This window comes from Vanessa tameamea, chromosome 2 (genome assembly GCF_037043105.1).
Source record: "Vanessa tameamea isolate UH-Manoa-2023 chromosome 2, ilVanTame1 primary haplotype, whole genome shotgun sequence".
Classification (NCBI taxonomy): domain Eukaryota; kingdom Metazoa; phylum Arthropoda; class Insecta; order Lepidoptera; family Nymphalidae; genus Vanessa; species Vanessa tameamea.
The window spans coordinates 5249949-5268422 of NC_087310.1; the positions used below are offsets into that span (position 1 = coordinate 5249949).

At 31.5% G+C, this 18474-nt stretch overlaps 3 protein-coding genes across 3 annotated transcripts; 1 reads left to right on the forward strand and 2 right to left on the reverse strand.

Moving 5' to 3' along the window:
- The first annotated feature begins 342 nt into the window (after positions 1-342).
- On the forward strand, positions 343-3094 carry LOC113401080 (uncharacterized). The gene is made up of 5 exons (XM_026640810.2): positions 343-554; positions 651-799; positions 960-1212; positions 1848-2089; positions 2742-3094. The coding sequence occupies exons 1-5, from the start codon at positions 506-508 to the stop codon at positions 3048-3050; spliced, it is 1002 nt and encodes a 333-aa protein (XP_026496595.1). The 5' UTR covers positions 343-505; the 3' UTR covers positions 3051-3094.
- Positions 3095-4124: 1030 nt separating this feature from the next.
- Positions 4125-15217, reverse strand: LOC113401055 (uncharacterized). Its single transcript, XM_064216196.1, has 9 exons — positions 15053-15217; positions 13534-13670; positions 11737-11986; positions 10214-10464; positions 9850-10135; positions 6514-6644; positions 5928-6183; positions 4921-5156; positions 4125-4606 (listed from the first exon to the last, which is right to left on the reverse strand). Exons 1-9 carry the CDS (start codon positions 15066-15068, stop codon positions 4220-4222), a joined length of 1950 nt encoding a protein of 649 aa, XP_064072266.1. The 5' UTR covers positions 15069-15217; the 3' UTR covers positions 4125-4219.
- A 1104-nt stretch (positions 15218-16321) lies between these two features.
- LOC113401090 (uncharacterized) lies at positions 16322-18463 on the reverse strand. Its single transcript, XM_026640823.2, has 5 exons — positions 18326-18463; positions 18118-18251; positions 17772-18024; positions 17348-17583; positions 16322-16947 (listed from the first exon to the last, which is right to left on the reverse strand). Exons 1-5 carry the CDS (start codon positions 18339-18341, stop codon positions 16582-16584), a joined length of 1005 nt encoding a protein of 334 aa, XP_026496608.1. The 5' UTR covers positions 18342-18463; the 3' UTR covers positions 16322-16581.
- Between the last annotated feature and the right edge of the window lie 11 nt (positions 18464-18474).

Sequence of the window (18474 nt, forward strand, 5' to 3'; positions counted from 1 at the left end):
TGATTTGAAGACATTCGTCTTAAGGCACTGTGGGATCGACGATGTGAAGATTTGTCGTTACTTCCCAAATGCTACCCAACCTAGCTGAATTCTTCTATTCAACTCGTCTTCAAAGTTGTTTCTACCTAACCGCAATGTCTGCCCGTGGTAGACATATTTTTGAACAACTTCGAGGAACGTACCGTGTATCGCAATCGGTTCCGGTAGAACATGTTCATTCAAAAATGTCAATTCAAAATATTTTAGCCGACAATAATTGTTTACCCTAAAAGTAGGTTTTTTTTTAACTGGTAGCCCTTAACCTACAACTACGCCCTGGCTCCTCTGTCAATGTCGAATATCAATTGTCAATTGTCAATAATATTATTATGTCGCAATATAGATAGTACTTAGTTGTGGTTTTCACCTTAATATTGTTAAATTATTATTTATAATGACGTTTTATTAAGTTTCACTACTTACCAGTTTTATTGTAAATTTATTTTCATATTAGATCCATAGATCCATGTTTAAAAAAGAAAGTTATCCTACCTATAAAATGGGAACACAAATTTGTAAGTTATATAAACATAACTACTTTTACATTGCATTTTGGTTGTTTAAAATGGATATACGAAATTAAATAATCTATTTTTTCTTCACAATTACAGTGCCAGGGAAATTACAAAAGCCTTATCAATTACACAGAGCTAACAGTGGTGCAATTCAATTTCAGATGATTAAGAGATTGAATGATGCAGATGCAGAATCTCTTATAGTTCTTATTTCTAAAGAGTGTCCACACAATGAAGTATACTCGGTGCGATAATCTAAACTTTATTTTATTATATCTTGAAATTGATTATGTGCAATATTAATAAAATATTGTGCAATACAATAATTAAAAAATATGTTGATTTTAGTGGATCAATAAAATATAGATTAAATCGAATATATTGTGTTTTTTAATTACATTTCAGATTCATTTTAATTATGTATCTGGTACAATAAATTTAAAAATATCAGAAATAGAGAAAGGCATTAATATTCGAACATCCAAGTTTTTCATTCCATTAAAAAGTCAAGAATTTTGGTTGTCCTGGTATAATAATGAACTATGTATGGGTTTTAAATGTGAACCACCTTTTTTAGTACATCTAGGAAATTCAAAAGCAAAGAATATTGGATTTATAAAACTAGAAGTATCAACGAGCATAGATTGGGTTATAAAATGTAAATTTTATGTTCAAATTTTTACTAACCTAAAGGAATAAAAATTTGCATTTTTCAATATAAATAACAAATAAAATATTTCATTCTGTGGCCTGGTTCTAAAAGGGGCAAAATTATTTTTTGTCAAACATGTAAAGTAATGTAATTTAAAAATTAATTAATACATATTTGTGCTAAAATGGCGTAAGGTTAACTAAGCCCAATGATATTATATAAATGGGAATTATTATGTTATAAAAAGCATCCAAAATTTGTTCATTTAATTATTCATATATCTAGAGTGTCACACTACAAAGAAATAAAACAAACAAGCCATGTTTATTATCTTGGTAAATATCATACTACTTTACTAGTGTGTGTAGACATTTAGTGGCCTACTGTTGCCCACTATTTTTTCGATGCATTCTCAATTTTGACAGTCTATCTAGACCTAAAAATAATTAAAGATGTTAATTGTTTCTTTTCTGAACATTAAAAAAAGGAGTTATGATTATTGGGCCCTTTTAGGATGAGGCTACAAAATTAACTTAGATACATAGATTAAAAAAAAAAATATGTATATTTTAGTTGAAACTGAAATTCAATATAATTAATAGAGTATACTGTAATATTTAATAAAGTATATTATGTTTTAGCTCCTCCAATTGCAATTAAACCCTTGCAATATAAACATATTGATGGTGGAAAACTACATTGGGCAAAAATTTGCAACAACAAACTACCATCTGATGCTTTGATTGGTGGATACGAAAATGAACCTATATATATAGCTCGGGCAAAACATAATGGGTCTTTATGTCCTGGCAAGTACATACCATCACATCAATGCGCTTATATTCCTTGGGGGTTTCAAGAATATAAAAAACTTGACTTTGAGGTATGTTGGTATTTGAGTCATTGATTTTGAACCATGTTTATATTGCGAGAGACTTAAAATTTTCAAGAGAGTTCCAGTGTTATTTGAGAAACAAAGAACATTTCAAAAGATTGCAATTGTACTTTTATGTCTTTTACTATCTTTCTAAAAATCAATCAATCATTGGTACTGTACAAATCTTAATAAAAATCTCTTATAAATCTATTAGGTCCCTACTTATGAAATTGGTGTTTTGCATGGGAGGAATATAAAGTAATTTTTTTTTGTAAAATATGTTTAATTAGTCATCAAAGTATGCACCGTTGTTATATATATGGCAAAAGTGCATAGACTTTTGCCATCACATCTCATAGTTCATTGATCCCTTTACAAAAAAAACAATGGGGGCAAGAATCAATAAACTCTTTGAAGACGGTCTGGACTGCCTCATCAGAGTTGAATTTTTCTTGTAAGAAGTTGTCCAAATTCCGGAAAAAATGGTAATGGTTGGAGCAAGGTCCGGGGAGTATCAACGAGTATAGCAAAAGAAAACTGCTTTATTCTTTGATTATTTTTTTCATGATTGGTAGTAATGGCACTATTTATTATTATATTTATGGATTAGTTAAAGAAAGTATGAATAAATGCATTTACCCTTATTTATATATTACAGATTCTTTGTGGCTATAATGCAATATGGATGAAATGTAAAGAACATTATGTACCGGAAACCGTTTTTATAGCCGGAAACTCTGAAGTTAACGGTGAACATCTGTATATAGGTAGAGCAATGATCGATACAGATCTTGTTGTCGGCAAGGTGCACATGCTGTATAAAACTTGCTATCTTCCATACAAAGGTTCTGAAGTTGAAAGACAGACATATGAAATACTAGTAAATGGTGACAAAAATGAACGTGGAATTACAGGCATTATTAAATGTCAAATGAATCCTATGAAAGCTATACAACCATGTATTTAAGTAAAAAATGTGATACTATCTTATAAGTAAAGAATTACTCTCTAGTTATCGTTTCAATAACCTAGTATAATCACTTACTGGTAATCTTTTATAGTACAACATTTGATCAATATATAAAAAAACTAGTTTCAAATTCCAATGAGTAAAGATGATGCACCTAAAATAGCGTTCAATGTACCCCAAGAACATTTTGAATTTACTCGTACACCATTCGGGTAAAAAACCGCCTCTTAACACTTTTCAACGTTCAATGAATAGATACTGCCCTAACAGGCCTTCATACTATGTTTCGGTTATCTCGACGATATTATCATTTATTCTCATGACCAAAATGTCATATTGACAATCTAGCCTCTGTTTTACGAAGATATCGAGATTTTAATCTCCAAGTCCAACCTGACAAATATGAGTTGTATGCATTAAACACTTTAAACAAAAGTGAAAAAAAAATACAACAAAACTGAGAAGTAATTATTGGTCGTGCCATTCGGTTACAAAACATTCCATCCTTACTTATTCGTAAGAAAATTTCAAATCATTTTTGTCCATCGATCCTTCAAATCGCTACCTAATCATAAAGATCCTAGTAGTAAACTCCATCGTTGGCGATTGAAGCTTGAAGAATACGATTATGAAATAAAATTTATTGAAAAGGAAAATACAATTCTGTTGTCGCTCTTTCTCGATTCCGAGTAAATCCGATTCATCACAAAACTCCTGGCGATACAAACGACAACTATCCAAATCCTAATGAGAATCCTACCTCTGGATATCCTTTAGCAGACCTTAATCTTTTAGACTAAAGCCCCCACAGTGGTGACTTTAATTTGGATTTCAGTTCTAGAAATTCCATCTCCTGCTGAATTATTTGCACAGATAAATCCTTAGGAAATTCCTCAATTTCCAATTCTGAGATAATTCCTAACCTTGAAATGTTTAATCCTAATTCCGGAACTGCTATTTCTGTTTCAGAATAAACAATTCAAAACAAAGCTTGTAGAAAATTTACCAAATAATTATATTGTAGCTTAAAGGGTTAGTAAAATTTTAAAGAATAAAACGAAATGTACAGCATTGTTTCTTAAGCTTTAATTGATAACAATTGTAAATATATATTCCAAATAGCTTGTTTTTAATAAATATTTCATATATGATTATAAAATAATCTCTTAGAATATATTATACATATCAGATTCATCATCATCTCTTAAATATATTTCTTCATCTTCACTTTCACCATCACTGCTATATGGATTAATAATTATATTATCAACATCACCAGAACCAGACAAGTAGAAATCATGAGCACTTTGTGGGTTAATGTGCGGCAAAATTAGTATTTCATATTCCTGATAAGCAATTTCTTTTTCATTATAGGTAATGTAACAGCAATTGTGTGATGGTTGCACTTTTCCTGGGATAAGGTGACCGTCACATAGAGCTCGACCAACATAAAGAATTTCATGTCCATCTTCTGAATATCCACCTTCTACAGCTCCTACTGGTATTTCGTTTCTTATTGTCCGTATCCATGTACAATTGTATCCACAAAGCACCTATTTGAACAAAGCAAAAAATAATTATGGATTAAAATATTTTCGACACTGGCTGTTAATTTATCATCAATTATATGAAATAATAACATCAAATGATACAGCTTAGTCAGATGTCAACACATAATTTATGCAACTACTGTAAGACTTATTCATTTGTATTTAATAACTTGCAATTTTGATGCCTTTAATGAAAGAGAGACACTTTCTAATGTTTATATAACATTCTCTTCTTCTCAAGTTTCAAATATAATTTCACGAACTTGATGCAGATTTCATATACTTAAAAATTAAATTTGCTTAATTGAAATAATTACCTCAAATTCATTTTTTTCATGCATTCCACCACCCCAAGGCACAAATCCCAACCCGAGTTCTGGTACAAATTTTCCAGGTGTCAATGATCCCATATGAAGTGCCCTTATGATATATAAAACTCCTGTTTCATATCCACCTATCATAGCATCATCTGGAAGTTGGTCGTGGGCTTTGACCCAGTGTGGTTCCCCACCTGTCATCCTCAGTAGCTGTGGTTTTGCAATTGGTGGTGCCACTACATCATTATGAAATGATTTATATGAATGTTTCATACATAACTAATACATAATATTTTACTAAAACTATTAGTATTTTTTATTTAGAATAAAATTTGCCGCTTTAAAATATATTTGTAGTTTTTAAACAATTAAGAGTTACTATCTAGAGTAAGGCTGTGTGCAAGCTAGTCTGGGTGGGTACCACTAATAGTACAATAATTAGCATTAATGTGTTCCATTATGAACGTTGAATGAGCCAATGTATCTACAGCCACAAGGAACATAACAGCTTAGCTCCCAAGGTTGGTGGGGCATTAGCAATGAAAAATATTTAAATCATTAGTAATTTTATGCTGGCTTTAACAATGACAAAATACATTGTAAATACACTATATATAAAGTATAAGCAGTGCTAATATTATTGTCCTTATTTAGTTGTTGCTATTGTGATGAATGTGTGAATTTATTCATACATATTTTACTGCGAAACTACCGGTACTTAGTATTGTTATATTTCTATTTGAAGAATAAATGAGCTAGTGCCATTTAATGCTATTAATTCCTTGCTGTTAATATGGCTTATAGTGCCATGTCTATGGATGTTGGTGACCACTTACTACCTGAGATTTGCTCATTTGCCAGCCTTCCATTATTAGATTATTTTTAAATTAAACAAAGTTATTTTAGAAATAACTGTCACTGTTGTAGTTACATTGCTTATGACAAACTGATACATTATTATACTATAATCTTCTGGTTCAATTTATATCATCAATAGTTATACTTACATTGACATTTCCAATATAGAGGGTTATTTGCATCAAGGACAGAAAATGTGACATATTGTAAATTAGGTACAGCGGTTTCTCTTTCAAGTATTGGAATCACACTATTAACTCTGCCAAAAGCTATTTTCCCATTCCTCCAAGAAAGCCAAAATGTTTTGTATTTAGCTGCAGACAAAATGTTTCTTGTATGTACACTGCAACAGGTTCTTCTATTGTATGTTTTGATCCAACACTGCTGGTCATATCCAATCAGGATCTGAAATAAAATTGTACTTATAAAATATAATTTTGTGTACAAATAGATTTTTGTGGCTTGTAAACAATATTTTGTAAATATGGCTAGGTATGTCAAATCTTTAAATATTTTTACACATAAAATTGGTACTATTATATCAAATAAAACTTGGGTTATAAATGTTATAGATTATTATGATTATCAAAAACCAAGATAAGACTACAAAATTTTTACACATTCAAGCATAATTTTTAACTTTATCAACATCAATTTGAAAACTAGTGATTATAAACTAGTTGGATATCCATGCCGCAACACATTTAATTTTATTTATTTATTGAACATACATACCCAGTAAGAACATTTACCGGGTTCTCTTGCTAGACCGATAGCGGCATTTCTTTCTCCTTTAATGCCGAACAGCAACGATTCGCTAGTAACTTTGTAATATATATTTTGATGTTTAGGCCATGTTATAAAATCTGTGATAAAAGACAAATGTTTTAATATTTCCAAATATAAAAAAGATACGAATTTACCACATACATCAACCAATATTGAATAATTTGGAAGTGATTCAATCGTTACAAGCAATGTTTATTGCTCAACTACTACATTTTATAGCAAGTGCTTTCATGAAGTTTTCTAAATACAAACAAAATCCTTAACTTACCACATATATCGCCCATTACTGTTGTATATTATTATAATTTTATATAAATAATAAATCACCGTGTTATGTTAAATGTAATTATTAAATATTTACATAAAATTACGTAGGTATTTTGAAAATGATTCATTCGTTTATTTTATACATTATTTATTATTTAACTAGAAGCGCAGTGTTGCCACTTATCTGGTACGACTTGTCAAAAGATATTTTTAGGCAATATATAGATAGGTGGCAAACGGACAAGAGGCTTACCTGATGGAAATTGACTACACCACCCATAGCCATCTACATCGCCAAAGCGTTTGCAGGTGTGTTGCCGGCTTTTAAGGTAAGTAAAAAGACCCTAGTCCTTTCTTGAAAGTTTGCTTAGTCGTATAGGTCAGAAAAAAATAACGGCGAATCCAATATGAATGGGGCCCGTGGAAAATGCGGTAGAAGATGCAGAGTGATCCAACATCTTTACGCAAAGCCAAAGTATCAAGCAGGTCGGAAAGTTATTGATTGTCGATTATTCGAGCGGTTTTGCATTGAATACGATCAAATGAAAGAAGGTGGTATTTGAGAGCTCACGTCCAGGTGTGAGAGTATATAACCATGCTTTTTAGATGTCTATCTAGCTTTACCTTCCAATTAAGCGTGCAATTGAATGAGACTCGAAACATCAACGCCAAGTATCCGAACTGTGGCAGCTTTAGGAATGTTCTCAGTGTGTAGATATGACAAATGGTGACTTTTAGCGGTGAACTTCAAACTTGTCGTTTTAAGGTTTCATTTGACTCGGTTTAGCCGGTTCCAGTTCGGGACTTTGTTTAACAAATACACAATTTGAGACACAAGTTTGATACAGTTTTCGTCGACGTGTTCCCAAAAATATTAGCCCGTCTGGTAAATAGGTAGATATCTGAAATAACCTTAAAATTTATAAAAAAGTACGTAAAGAGCTGCTGATACGAATTTCGGTAAGACTTGCTCATGTTTTTAGTTGCATCCATTCGATTCCCCAAAACTTGAAAACAAAAAGATGACCTTTGAAATTGAGGTGTACAGACTTAGAAGAAATCGAAAAATTGCAATCTATTTTGGATATCGCTCTCTCATTGCTTATCTAACATTAATTATTTCCACTGACAAATTTTAAACGGAGAGCGCAACCGTCAATATTTTCAATTTTACAAATAGTCTGCCTTTGGTGTACCTTCGGTTTAGAAGCCTGTTTAGTCAATATTTTTGTTAGTAAAGGAAATATATCTCCAAGAAACAAACATAAGCAAGTCAAACCGCTGTATAAGATAAGGTATAGACGATATACTGACTGACCATTTTTGTGTGGTTTTCACAATGCTAAATTAATCGCACAATTCAAATTTCAGGTCTGCTAGGTGTGCAGTTTATATACATTTTCTTAAAACAAAACGAATTAGTAATTTGTTTCGGATCATCGCATGCTGCGTCAACTAACTTCTAATTGGTTGGCTCGGTGGGTGAGGTTTTGTCTTATTACAATGGGTTCGCTAGCTATAGTATTTTTGAGATTTCGGTTCAAATTATAGTCAAATTTATAGAAATGGTAACAAAACATTCCGTACATCATTTAATGCTTTTCCTATAACGTAGTGATTATATACTCTTTGGTTTTTCCAAATGTCAACTTTTTTATTCCAACGAATAAAAAGTAGGACAATAAATGTAAACATATTAAATGCAATGTATGTAACAACTATTATAAAACCCTGTGCGCCACCCAAGTGTTGCCTGGGTTCCTAAAATCAGCATCTTCCAGTGTACGAAGGTATGTTTATTTAAAGTTCAGCCCTTTGATACACAGCTTAGTGATACATAAAACATACCACCCAAAGAATTACTAAACCTGAGTAATTGAGGATATTACGTTTTTCCCTAGTACTAAAATGTACGTCACATTTTTTAAAAGTCTTTAATATTTTTACAAACATGCCGAATTTTTTTTTATTAAATTCCGAATTTTATTACAATTTTATTAAATTTGACCGCCTTGTTGGTCTTGTGACTAAATATAAGACCGAAGATCCCGAGCTGCCGAATTCTAAGCTCTGGTCGGGCCCATATAAGGTAATCGGGGCTTTCCTTGGAAACATTCCCAGTAGTAGCCCGGAGTTTGAAAATGTGTACCTTCCGGGTTTTGAAAGGCAAGTCCTACGCTCGAAGAAGCTAGAATTGACGAGCCGTAAAAAGCTTTGTTTCAATTCATTTCCTTTGGACGCATTTGTTGAAAATGATTTACTGCAGACGAGACTGCACAGATATGCTATTTCTTCCGAACACTCCTCTCCGATAACTCAGGCTGATGTCCCTATTAGGTCTCATCTTATAGAAATCAGTCAAAGGCCTTTTAGGCGAAATCTCAGCATCGCGCCGTCAACGGACTAAAATAACGTTGAAAATCATGATTTTTCATGTCGTTTTATTTTTAAAATCTTTATAAATTACTTCAGAATATGACCATTACTCTCTTTACATTGCTTATAAATAATAATGTCTTCATTAATATTAATAAACAGCTCAAGTTAGTCCTCTTTTCCAATAAGAATATTTACTGCGTGCGGTGGAAACTAATTTGTAATTTTAATAATTTTGCACATTGGATTGCACAAATTGATTTTATGCTACATCACTTACCTGTCATTACTATTTATAATAAAACGTATATTATTGGAGAGGTACTGTGCCATAAGAATAATAAAATTCTAGATAGGGGGCGATAAACACCAGAAAATATTCCTAGACTAATAAAAGGGTCATTGACGATGTGATTTATTAAGTAAACGCAAGACCTACATTTTCAAATCCATTTATTTGATTGTTTCAGAGTCAACATTATTATTAATTATTCAATTCAATTCTTAGTTTAATGGCAACATTAATATTATTATGTTACAGTTCAACAATAGTATCAGATAATTGTTATTTTTTGAATACCTTACAATTCCATGTAATTATAAAATACCATATGCGAAATGACGTTTTAATCAAAATTTAAACTACATGCAATTCTGATATATAAAAACTGTTTGCGCATTCTTTCTTTTTAAAGGGATAAATTAATATCTCATATACTGTTTTAGCTATTTCGATTCCATTGTACGGAATATAACAAACACTGTGCGATGGTCTAATTTTCCCTGGAATAAGATATCCGTCACATAAAGCACGACCAATATACATAGTCTCATGTCCCAATTCTGCATAACCAGCTTCAATTGCTTGTATTGGTATTTTATCATTAATGACTGGAATCCAAACGCAATCATATCCACAAAGAATCTGTAAAGATAAAATATAAATATTTTTGAGAAATGTTTGAAAATATGACAATTAATAGAATTGAAAATCTGGTCTTACTTCAAACATGCATTTCTCGTGCATTCTTCCTCCCAAGGCTACGTAGCCCTTTCCCATTGACGGCATAAATTTGCCAGGAGTGAGATCGTTTTCATGAAATGCTCTCATTATATATAATGTTTCGTTTTCATACCCACCAATAACCGAATCTTCGGGCAATTCTTTATTCATTAGGACCCAACGTGGTTTTCCGCCTTGCACTTTCTTTAACGCAGGCAGCCTTAAAGAGGCAATTAGTGACTGAGGAGGTACTAAAATTATAAATAAAACACTAAAATTTGTTTGACAATTACATGAACATGAAATATTTGAATTATTATCCGGTATAATAAGCGTTTATTATACTAAATTATACTGGTTTCGTTTATTTAACTTTATAAGGCTGTGGATCAAGAAATTCTTGGACGGGTTAATAAGTTATCGAGTACCAGTTGGCAGATTAAGGCCTTGACAAGATTACATTATTATGACGCGAAAAGCACCGTCTGGGTAGGTACCATCCACTCATTAGATATTCTACCGCTAAACAGCAGTACCCAGTATTATTGTATTCCGGTTTGAAGGGTGAGTGAGCCAGTGTAACTGCAGGCACAAGAGACATAACATCTTACTTCCCAAGGTAGGTGGTGCATTGGCAGTGTAAGGAATGGTTAATATTTCTTAAATCGCCATTGTCTATAGGCTGCGGTGACCACTTCACAGGCAATAATATATCTAACTACTTGAAAAGTAGTCATTGTCTATGGGATCATATTTATGTCTTTAATTCTTTCTATATCATTTGACAGTACGCCAGAAGGCTATGTATGAGTGGTTTTTGTGCCCGATAGCCTGTCAGTAATTAATACGTATATAGAGTACAAGGAGATATACGAGATTATATATTAATTCTGTTAATGAAATAAACCCTGAAATTTCAGAATATAGATATACATAAAATGAAATAACATACGGCACTATTGTTTTGTTTATACCACTGGTCTATATTCAGCTAGAGCTTTGATTTATATTAATTTAGCATTTAACTTATTTTTATTATACTTATCATCAACATCAAGGTTTCGCCTAGAGGCAAATTCTAGAATTTGTGGATGTACCGTGATGATAGACGTTATGTTTCAACAGACGTTCGTTTCGTTAAGCATTAGCGTATTCGAACGAAATCTTCGACTTTATATACTAATATAAATAAAATTAAAAGTATCAGGTCTTATGTAATTTTAGGGATAGTAATAAAGTAAACTGCGAAATGTATGAAATACTTTAGAACATTAAATAAATTGCCCAGTCATTTACCTAAAAAAAGGGTGAGTGAGTCAGTGTTATTGCAGACACAAGGGACGTAACATCTTAGTTCTCAAGGTTGGTGGAGTATTCGTGATGACGTAAGCAATGGTTGATATTTCTTAGTGCTGACGTCCATGGGAGGTGGTGAGGATTCATCATCAGATGACTCAGTTGCCCGTCGAGGAATAAAATAGATTGCACTTGAACTTGAACTTTAAAAATAATTATATACTTACAAAAAACCTTCCAGTATAAAACATTATGGCCTAGCACAGAAAACTTTACATAATGTAAATCTTGCACAGAGTTTTTCAGTGAAAAAATTGGATGCTCATCATCGCCTCGACCTAACTTGACGTACCCATCATTCCATGAGATCCAGAACTTTCGGAATTCTAATTTTGATAATATATATGGTGTCACTCGGTATTTGTAACGAAGTTCTTTATTCACTATGAAGCAGCTGTTTTTACATCCAATTAAAACCTGAAAGATTTAGTGTTATTTTTATTGGCAGTTAGCTAATTCTAATAAAGCAGTGGAAACATCATGGACAAATGGCACATCAAATTAATATATAAACTTTTTGGACTAAGTATAGTGAAGAGGAATGGAAGTATTTCATAATATGGGTCTTCATAAATTGTCTTTATAAATTTAATTAACAAAATAATTTGAAAATATCACCCCATTGAACTATCACTCACAATACCGTTTCACTACTGAGTAATTCAAATTTCACTCTCTAGATCCACGAGTGATATCTAAATTACGTACATTTTGAATGACACTTTATAATATAACCAAAAGGGATTAAAATTTAAACAAATTATGTCCATGTATAATAAAAGTTCAAAAGTGAATATAATATGATGAATAATGCTTAAATTATAAACGTGATTAATTTTTCAAAATTTTACCTTCACATTCAACTCATTCTTATTCTGATTAACAAAATAATCGTCATAAGTCTTATGAATAATACAGTAACAAATCATAAGTAACAATATTTCGCTATATATCTATCTATCCCTAGGGGATCGTGTGGGTCTCATTGTCATTTCCAATCGATTTCATATTCCATCTTCATCGTCCAAAAGTTCACATCTCATTCTGATCGATTTCATAATAATTATATAGTAATTTAAACTCCAAGGCCGTGTTTTCCGTGACTTTGATGTATCTCTCTATTATCTTGATGCATGTTTTTATTTTTAGTCATTATCGCAATCGAAATTTCAGGATTATAATTTTAATATACCTCTCTGGTTCATTTTTGTTTACGACTTATTTGTTGTTGTGTGCCTGTTATTTTACTGAAAGGAGCTGGCTGATACGATATCAGTCAGCTCATAATCATCATGAGTATCATCTCTATCGTGGATCGTCATTCTTAGGTTTAGTCAAGAATATCTTTACTAATCGCAGCTTGTGCTCTATGCAACAATCTCCCAACGCGACTTCACTGTCATTGGTGTAAGTTATTCTTGTGATGTATTATTGCAAACACTACATTCGTTACGCTATCATGCAGTTATTCGATTTTATGGAGCTTCCTTCTCCAACTAATAACCCGCATTGCCCAGATTGCTAACTTTACTAACGATAAGACAATCGATTATGAAATAGTTTTAAATGTCTTTTAATAAAATCATTACTTGCTGCATGAGAGTAATGCCTTTAGCACCACTAACTAAAAGTAATATTTGCTTCTTCCTTATTTTTTGTTTTTATTAATATTTACATAATATGAATCGGTGAAGATTCTATTAAAACATGATCACTGTTTTGAAAGAGGAAAACGCTTAAGTAAGATACACCAACATATTGTCAAAGAACTGAAACCTAAAAAAAAATATGACATTGAGTGTGTCATAAACTAGAATAATAATTTCCTTCATGAAGCCTACGCATTTCGTTATTAATAACAAACAAAGTTAAATTTGGATTCGGAAAAAGAAACTATTGTAAAACGTTAAAAAAATAAAATAAAAAGGTAACTAAGTATTATGATTTCTAGTATAAAATCTTACCCAGTAAATACAACCGTTTGCCCTCGGTGTTCGAGCCAGCCCAATAGAAGCATTTTCCGAACCTTTTACGTAGAAGGTTAGACCACCATTTGTTATTTTATAAAATAAATTCTGGTGCCTTTGTGATGTGAAAAGATCTGTAAAACATAGTTATTTTATGTTTGGGAGTGAAAAGAAATGTATTTATAACTTGGTGGTAGAGTTTTGTGCGAGCCTGTCGGGGTACCAACCCACTAGTCAGATATTCTATCGCCAAACAGCAGTACTCAATATTGATGTGTTCCGGTTTGAAGGATGAGTAAGCTAGGTTAACTACAGGGACAAGGGATAACACCTTATTTCCCAAAGTTGGTGGCGCATTGGCTATGTAAGAAATGGATAATATTTCGTACAGCGCCATTGTCTATAGGTGTTGGTGACCACTTGCTTTCTATAACATGATGCCATCAAGACAACAAAATATATTTTGTACAAGCCTTTAATTATATTGGTGATTTAATTCAGTGTGCGTATGTCCACTTAACTACACTGTATGCGGGATGTTATGGAGCTCTGTCACCGTAACCGAAACCATATAATATCCGAAATAAAAATATATCCATAACCGTAACCGAATACTAAAATTGTTTATTATAATTTAGTTCATCTACTCACAACTCATTGTTTTTTACGGCTATATGGTTTTTCTATGATAATATCTAATACCAAATAATAGAGTAATACAGATAAAGGCAATTCGGATAATCTGAAATAATTTCGTATATAACCGTATACTAAATCGGTAAAATATAATTCATATATCCGTATCCCTAAACATATTCGCTACATCCTTGCTCTGTACGTAGTAATTTATTGTACACTTTCATTGAAGCGAATGGGAAAAAGAGTGGGGCGTATCGTCGTATTTGCTGCTTTTTACTTTTGAAAGTTTGGCAACTGTCTAGACATAACAAACGTACAACAATCGTAAGAACACATTATATTCTAGAATGATGTCTAGAATATAATGTGTTCAGTTCAGAATCATAGATTTCTATAAAACTCATATCAACACAGTCTATATTCAATTGTCTATGATAAGAGAATAGGAAAAATCATTACGACAAACTTAATTTAATTAAATTGCTACTAAATTAATTTAATTGATTACAAGGATACTTTATCCTTGTAATCCTTCTCAAAATAAATAACATAGTAATTTTACACATACTCACTTAGATAAATATTGCCTTTGCAATTAACAAAGAATTTAAGAAATATTTCGAGACTAAAAAAACACGCATTGTTTAAAAAAAATAGCACGGGATATAATCTTTATTTACCAGCACGAATACAGGGCGGGCAGCTGAGTGTTCAATTTCAAATATTTAGAAATTTGTTTTTAATTAGGTTGCAGTTTAATTGTTGTGCTAATTATTATTTATTGCATTCCTGAATCAATTATGAAATTTATAATACTTAAGTAATAAAAATATGCAACAAAATTTAATATGTAGTAATAAAATTGACTAATATTTACCTGTAAGATCACCCATTATTATTTTCGTTATTGCGAGTTTATCCGCTGCTGCGCTAGTGCGGCGCACTGCGCAGCCGCAAAATTAGCAAATATAAATAAGCTAGTTCTTTCAGAATTAGAGCGAACGACATAAAAATAAAATACTTAATAATAATAAGCAATGTTTACAAAATATTTTACGACTATGCGGTCTGCTTTTGTCAATGTCATGGTTGCATGTTGATTTAAATATCAATTACGGAAACGGAAAGGGAATGGTCTATGGTTGCGTTCGGAAAATATTATCAAGTTTTCGATCTAAAACCTCAATACACGTTGGGCCAGCTTACTACCTGGAATAGAGTTAATGCAATGACCATCAGTGTAGTAGACTTTTTATCTTCAATTTTTACAATTTTATGTATTTCTTCGTTTAAATGTAAAGATAATGATGAAGAAAGAGATAAATAAGTACTTAACTAAACATCTACTAAATGTTTTTAAGTAAAGTCGTAAGAAAAAAAATAACTAAAAGACTTTCATATTCCGAATGTGCCTTTGTTTTTATGTTTAGTTTGAGTAGATACCTACTTCTGGAAAGTTCTATTCTTTAAAAAATATATATCTATTTTATCCTGCATAAATTTACCACTGCTGGGCTAAGGCCTCCTGTGCCTTTGAGGTTTGGAGCATATTCCACCACGCTGCTCCAATGCGGGTTGGTGGATACACGTGTTGATGTTTTATTTCACCGTCGAGATGAATTATAAACACAAATTAAGCACATGAAAATCCAGCGGTGCTTGCCTGGGTTTGAACCGCGCGATACAACTTTACCTTTTTTATACCCAATAATTAATTAAATCTAAAATATTCAAAAATATCTAAAATAATGATATATCATCATGACCATATACATGATCACGAAGGTACCTATGCTATATATTTATACGACATAGGTAGGCGGATAGGCAACTGGGGCTCCTGATGGTAAGTGGTCACTGCCATAGACAATGGTGCTTTAACAAATATTAACTACTCCATGTGACAGTTACACTGGCTCACTCAACCTTCAAACCGGAACACAACAATACCAAGTACTACTACTTGCACAAAGCCCTAGCACCAAGTTATATACAAATGATTAAGGATTAAAATAAAAATTCAGATAATTTATTCAGACATTCAGATATATTATTAAACCTTATTTAATACTGATAAAATCTGATACAGACAAAAAAAATATAGGGTAACAAATACATATCACACCCTTAATAAATAAAATTACACAATAAATAATCAATAATTTAATTTGTTTTTTTCTTACAATAATAAATTAATAGTAACTTAATGCTTTACATCACAGTTAAGCAGTTTTAATGCAACATGAGCCAAGATCTAAAGGGAAACCTGTTATGTATATTAATGCTTTTAGATCTTTCCTTCTATTTAATCTTTAATTCAAATATAAGATCTTTGTCCTTCCAGATAATTTAAAGTTTTAAATGGATATTAATATTTTGACCACAACAAATTCATACAACATAGACTTAAAATGTATACATGCTTCCAGCGCCTTCATAGTCTTCATCACTCTCATCATTGTCATACCGATCAAACATAATATCATTACTAAGGTCAATTCCAGTGTAATAGAAATTATTAACACTTTGCCTGTTTACATTAGGTGTTACGAGTATTTCATACATCTGACAAAGTACTTCACTGCCCTCATAGGCGATATAACAACCATCTCGTGAGGCATGTATTTTTCCTGGGATAACAAGAGTGTCACAATAACCACGTCCAACATAAACAATTTCACGGCCATCTTTATAATATCCACCTGGTATAGCTCCCAATGGAATCCTGTTTTTATCCATTTTCATCCATGTGTAATCATATCCACAAAGTACCTGATTGAAACAACAAATAATTTTATATATATTTATATATAAAAGATGACAAATGAAAAATAATAAGATTTTGTTGCATACAATGATTATTATCAGATAAGTAATATAACTTATTATTTTCGGGTTTCTTTAATTTAATGTTTAACAGTTTCTTGTTTTCAATGTTTTTATCAAAAGCAATACTAAAATTTAGAAATACAAAATAAGATAAAAAAAAAAAACATTTTTATTGTGAGAAATACCAAACCTAGTATACCTGATTCTACAAAAACTAAGCATAATCATTAAGGAAGTACCTCTTGGCTGCTTGTATTTAATGGACTATTGTATCTTAATTCTATTATTACTGGTTTAGCTAGCCTGATGCCATCCAACTCAATTAAAAATAATAAAAAATTACCTCAAAATCATTTTTCTCAAAGACATCACCATTGAAGGACAAATATCCCAATCTCAGGTTTGGCACAAGCTTGCCAGGAAACAGAGATCCCTCATGATAGGCTCTTGTTATGTATAAAATTTCATTTTCAAACCCACCTATGAACGCATTATCAGGAATATTTTTATCCACTTTGACCCAATGTGGTTCACCTCCCGTTATTCTTTTAAGAGGTGGGTTTTCTATTAGTGGTGGCACTAAAAAATATTAAAAAAGAAAATAGTAAGGTAGTACAACATTTTGATTAAGACAGATATAAAATATTTATTGTAAAAGATAACACAAGACAACTATAAAGATTTTATTTGTTAGATCATTCATGAATAAATATCTAAAATAGTATTATAGTGGTTTAATTAAATAAACAAAACATTGTTAAACTTACAATAACATTTCCATTTTAGATATTGTCTTTCACCAAGCACAGTAAAAGTCACGTAAAACAAATTACGCTCCTGGTTGTGGAATGTGAGAATTGGCATCGATTCGTTATTTTTACCCAAAAGTATTCTCTTTTTACGCAGAGTAATCCAAAATTTATTGTATTTATTTCTGTTTAGGACATCTGGTATATAAACACGGCTACATTTTTCATAGCTTTTCTTTATCCAACATTGCTCGCGATATCCTATTAAAACCTTAACACAACATTTTTATTGAATAGATATCATACAAAATAATTATTATGTCAACGATGTTTTAAATAATTTGATGTTTTAATACATACATACCCATAATTCACAGTCGCTACCAGGCTCCTTTGCTAAGCCGATAGCAGCATTTTCTTCTCCTTTAATATGAAACACAAGTGCATCGCTGGTAATTTTGTGAAAAACATATTGGTGTTTAGGCCATGTTGTGAATTCTGTAGAGTTAATTATAACAATTAACCAGAAATATACAACAATCGTTTTAAATATGCGGAAAATAAAGGATTACTTAGTATTTCGGCCATTATAGATCTATAGCGCTTATGTTGGATGGATCTTGAATGGTATACAATACAACAAATTATACCATAAAATGTACTGAACAGCTTCCATTTCAAAATATCTTAAATTTGAAAATCAATACAAATTCGTGTTATT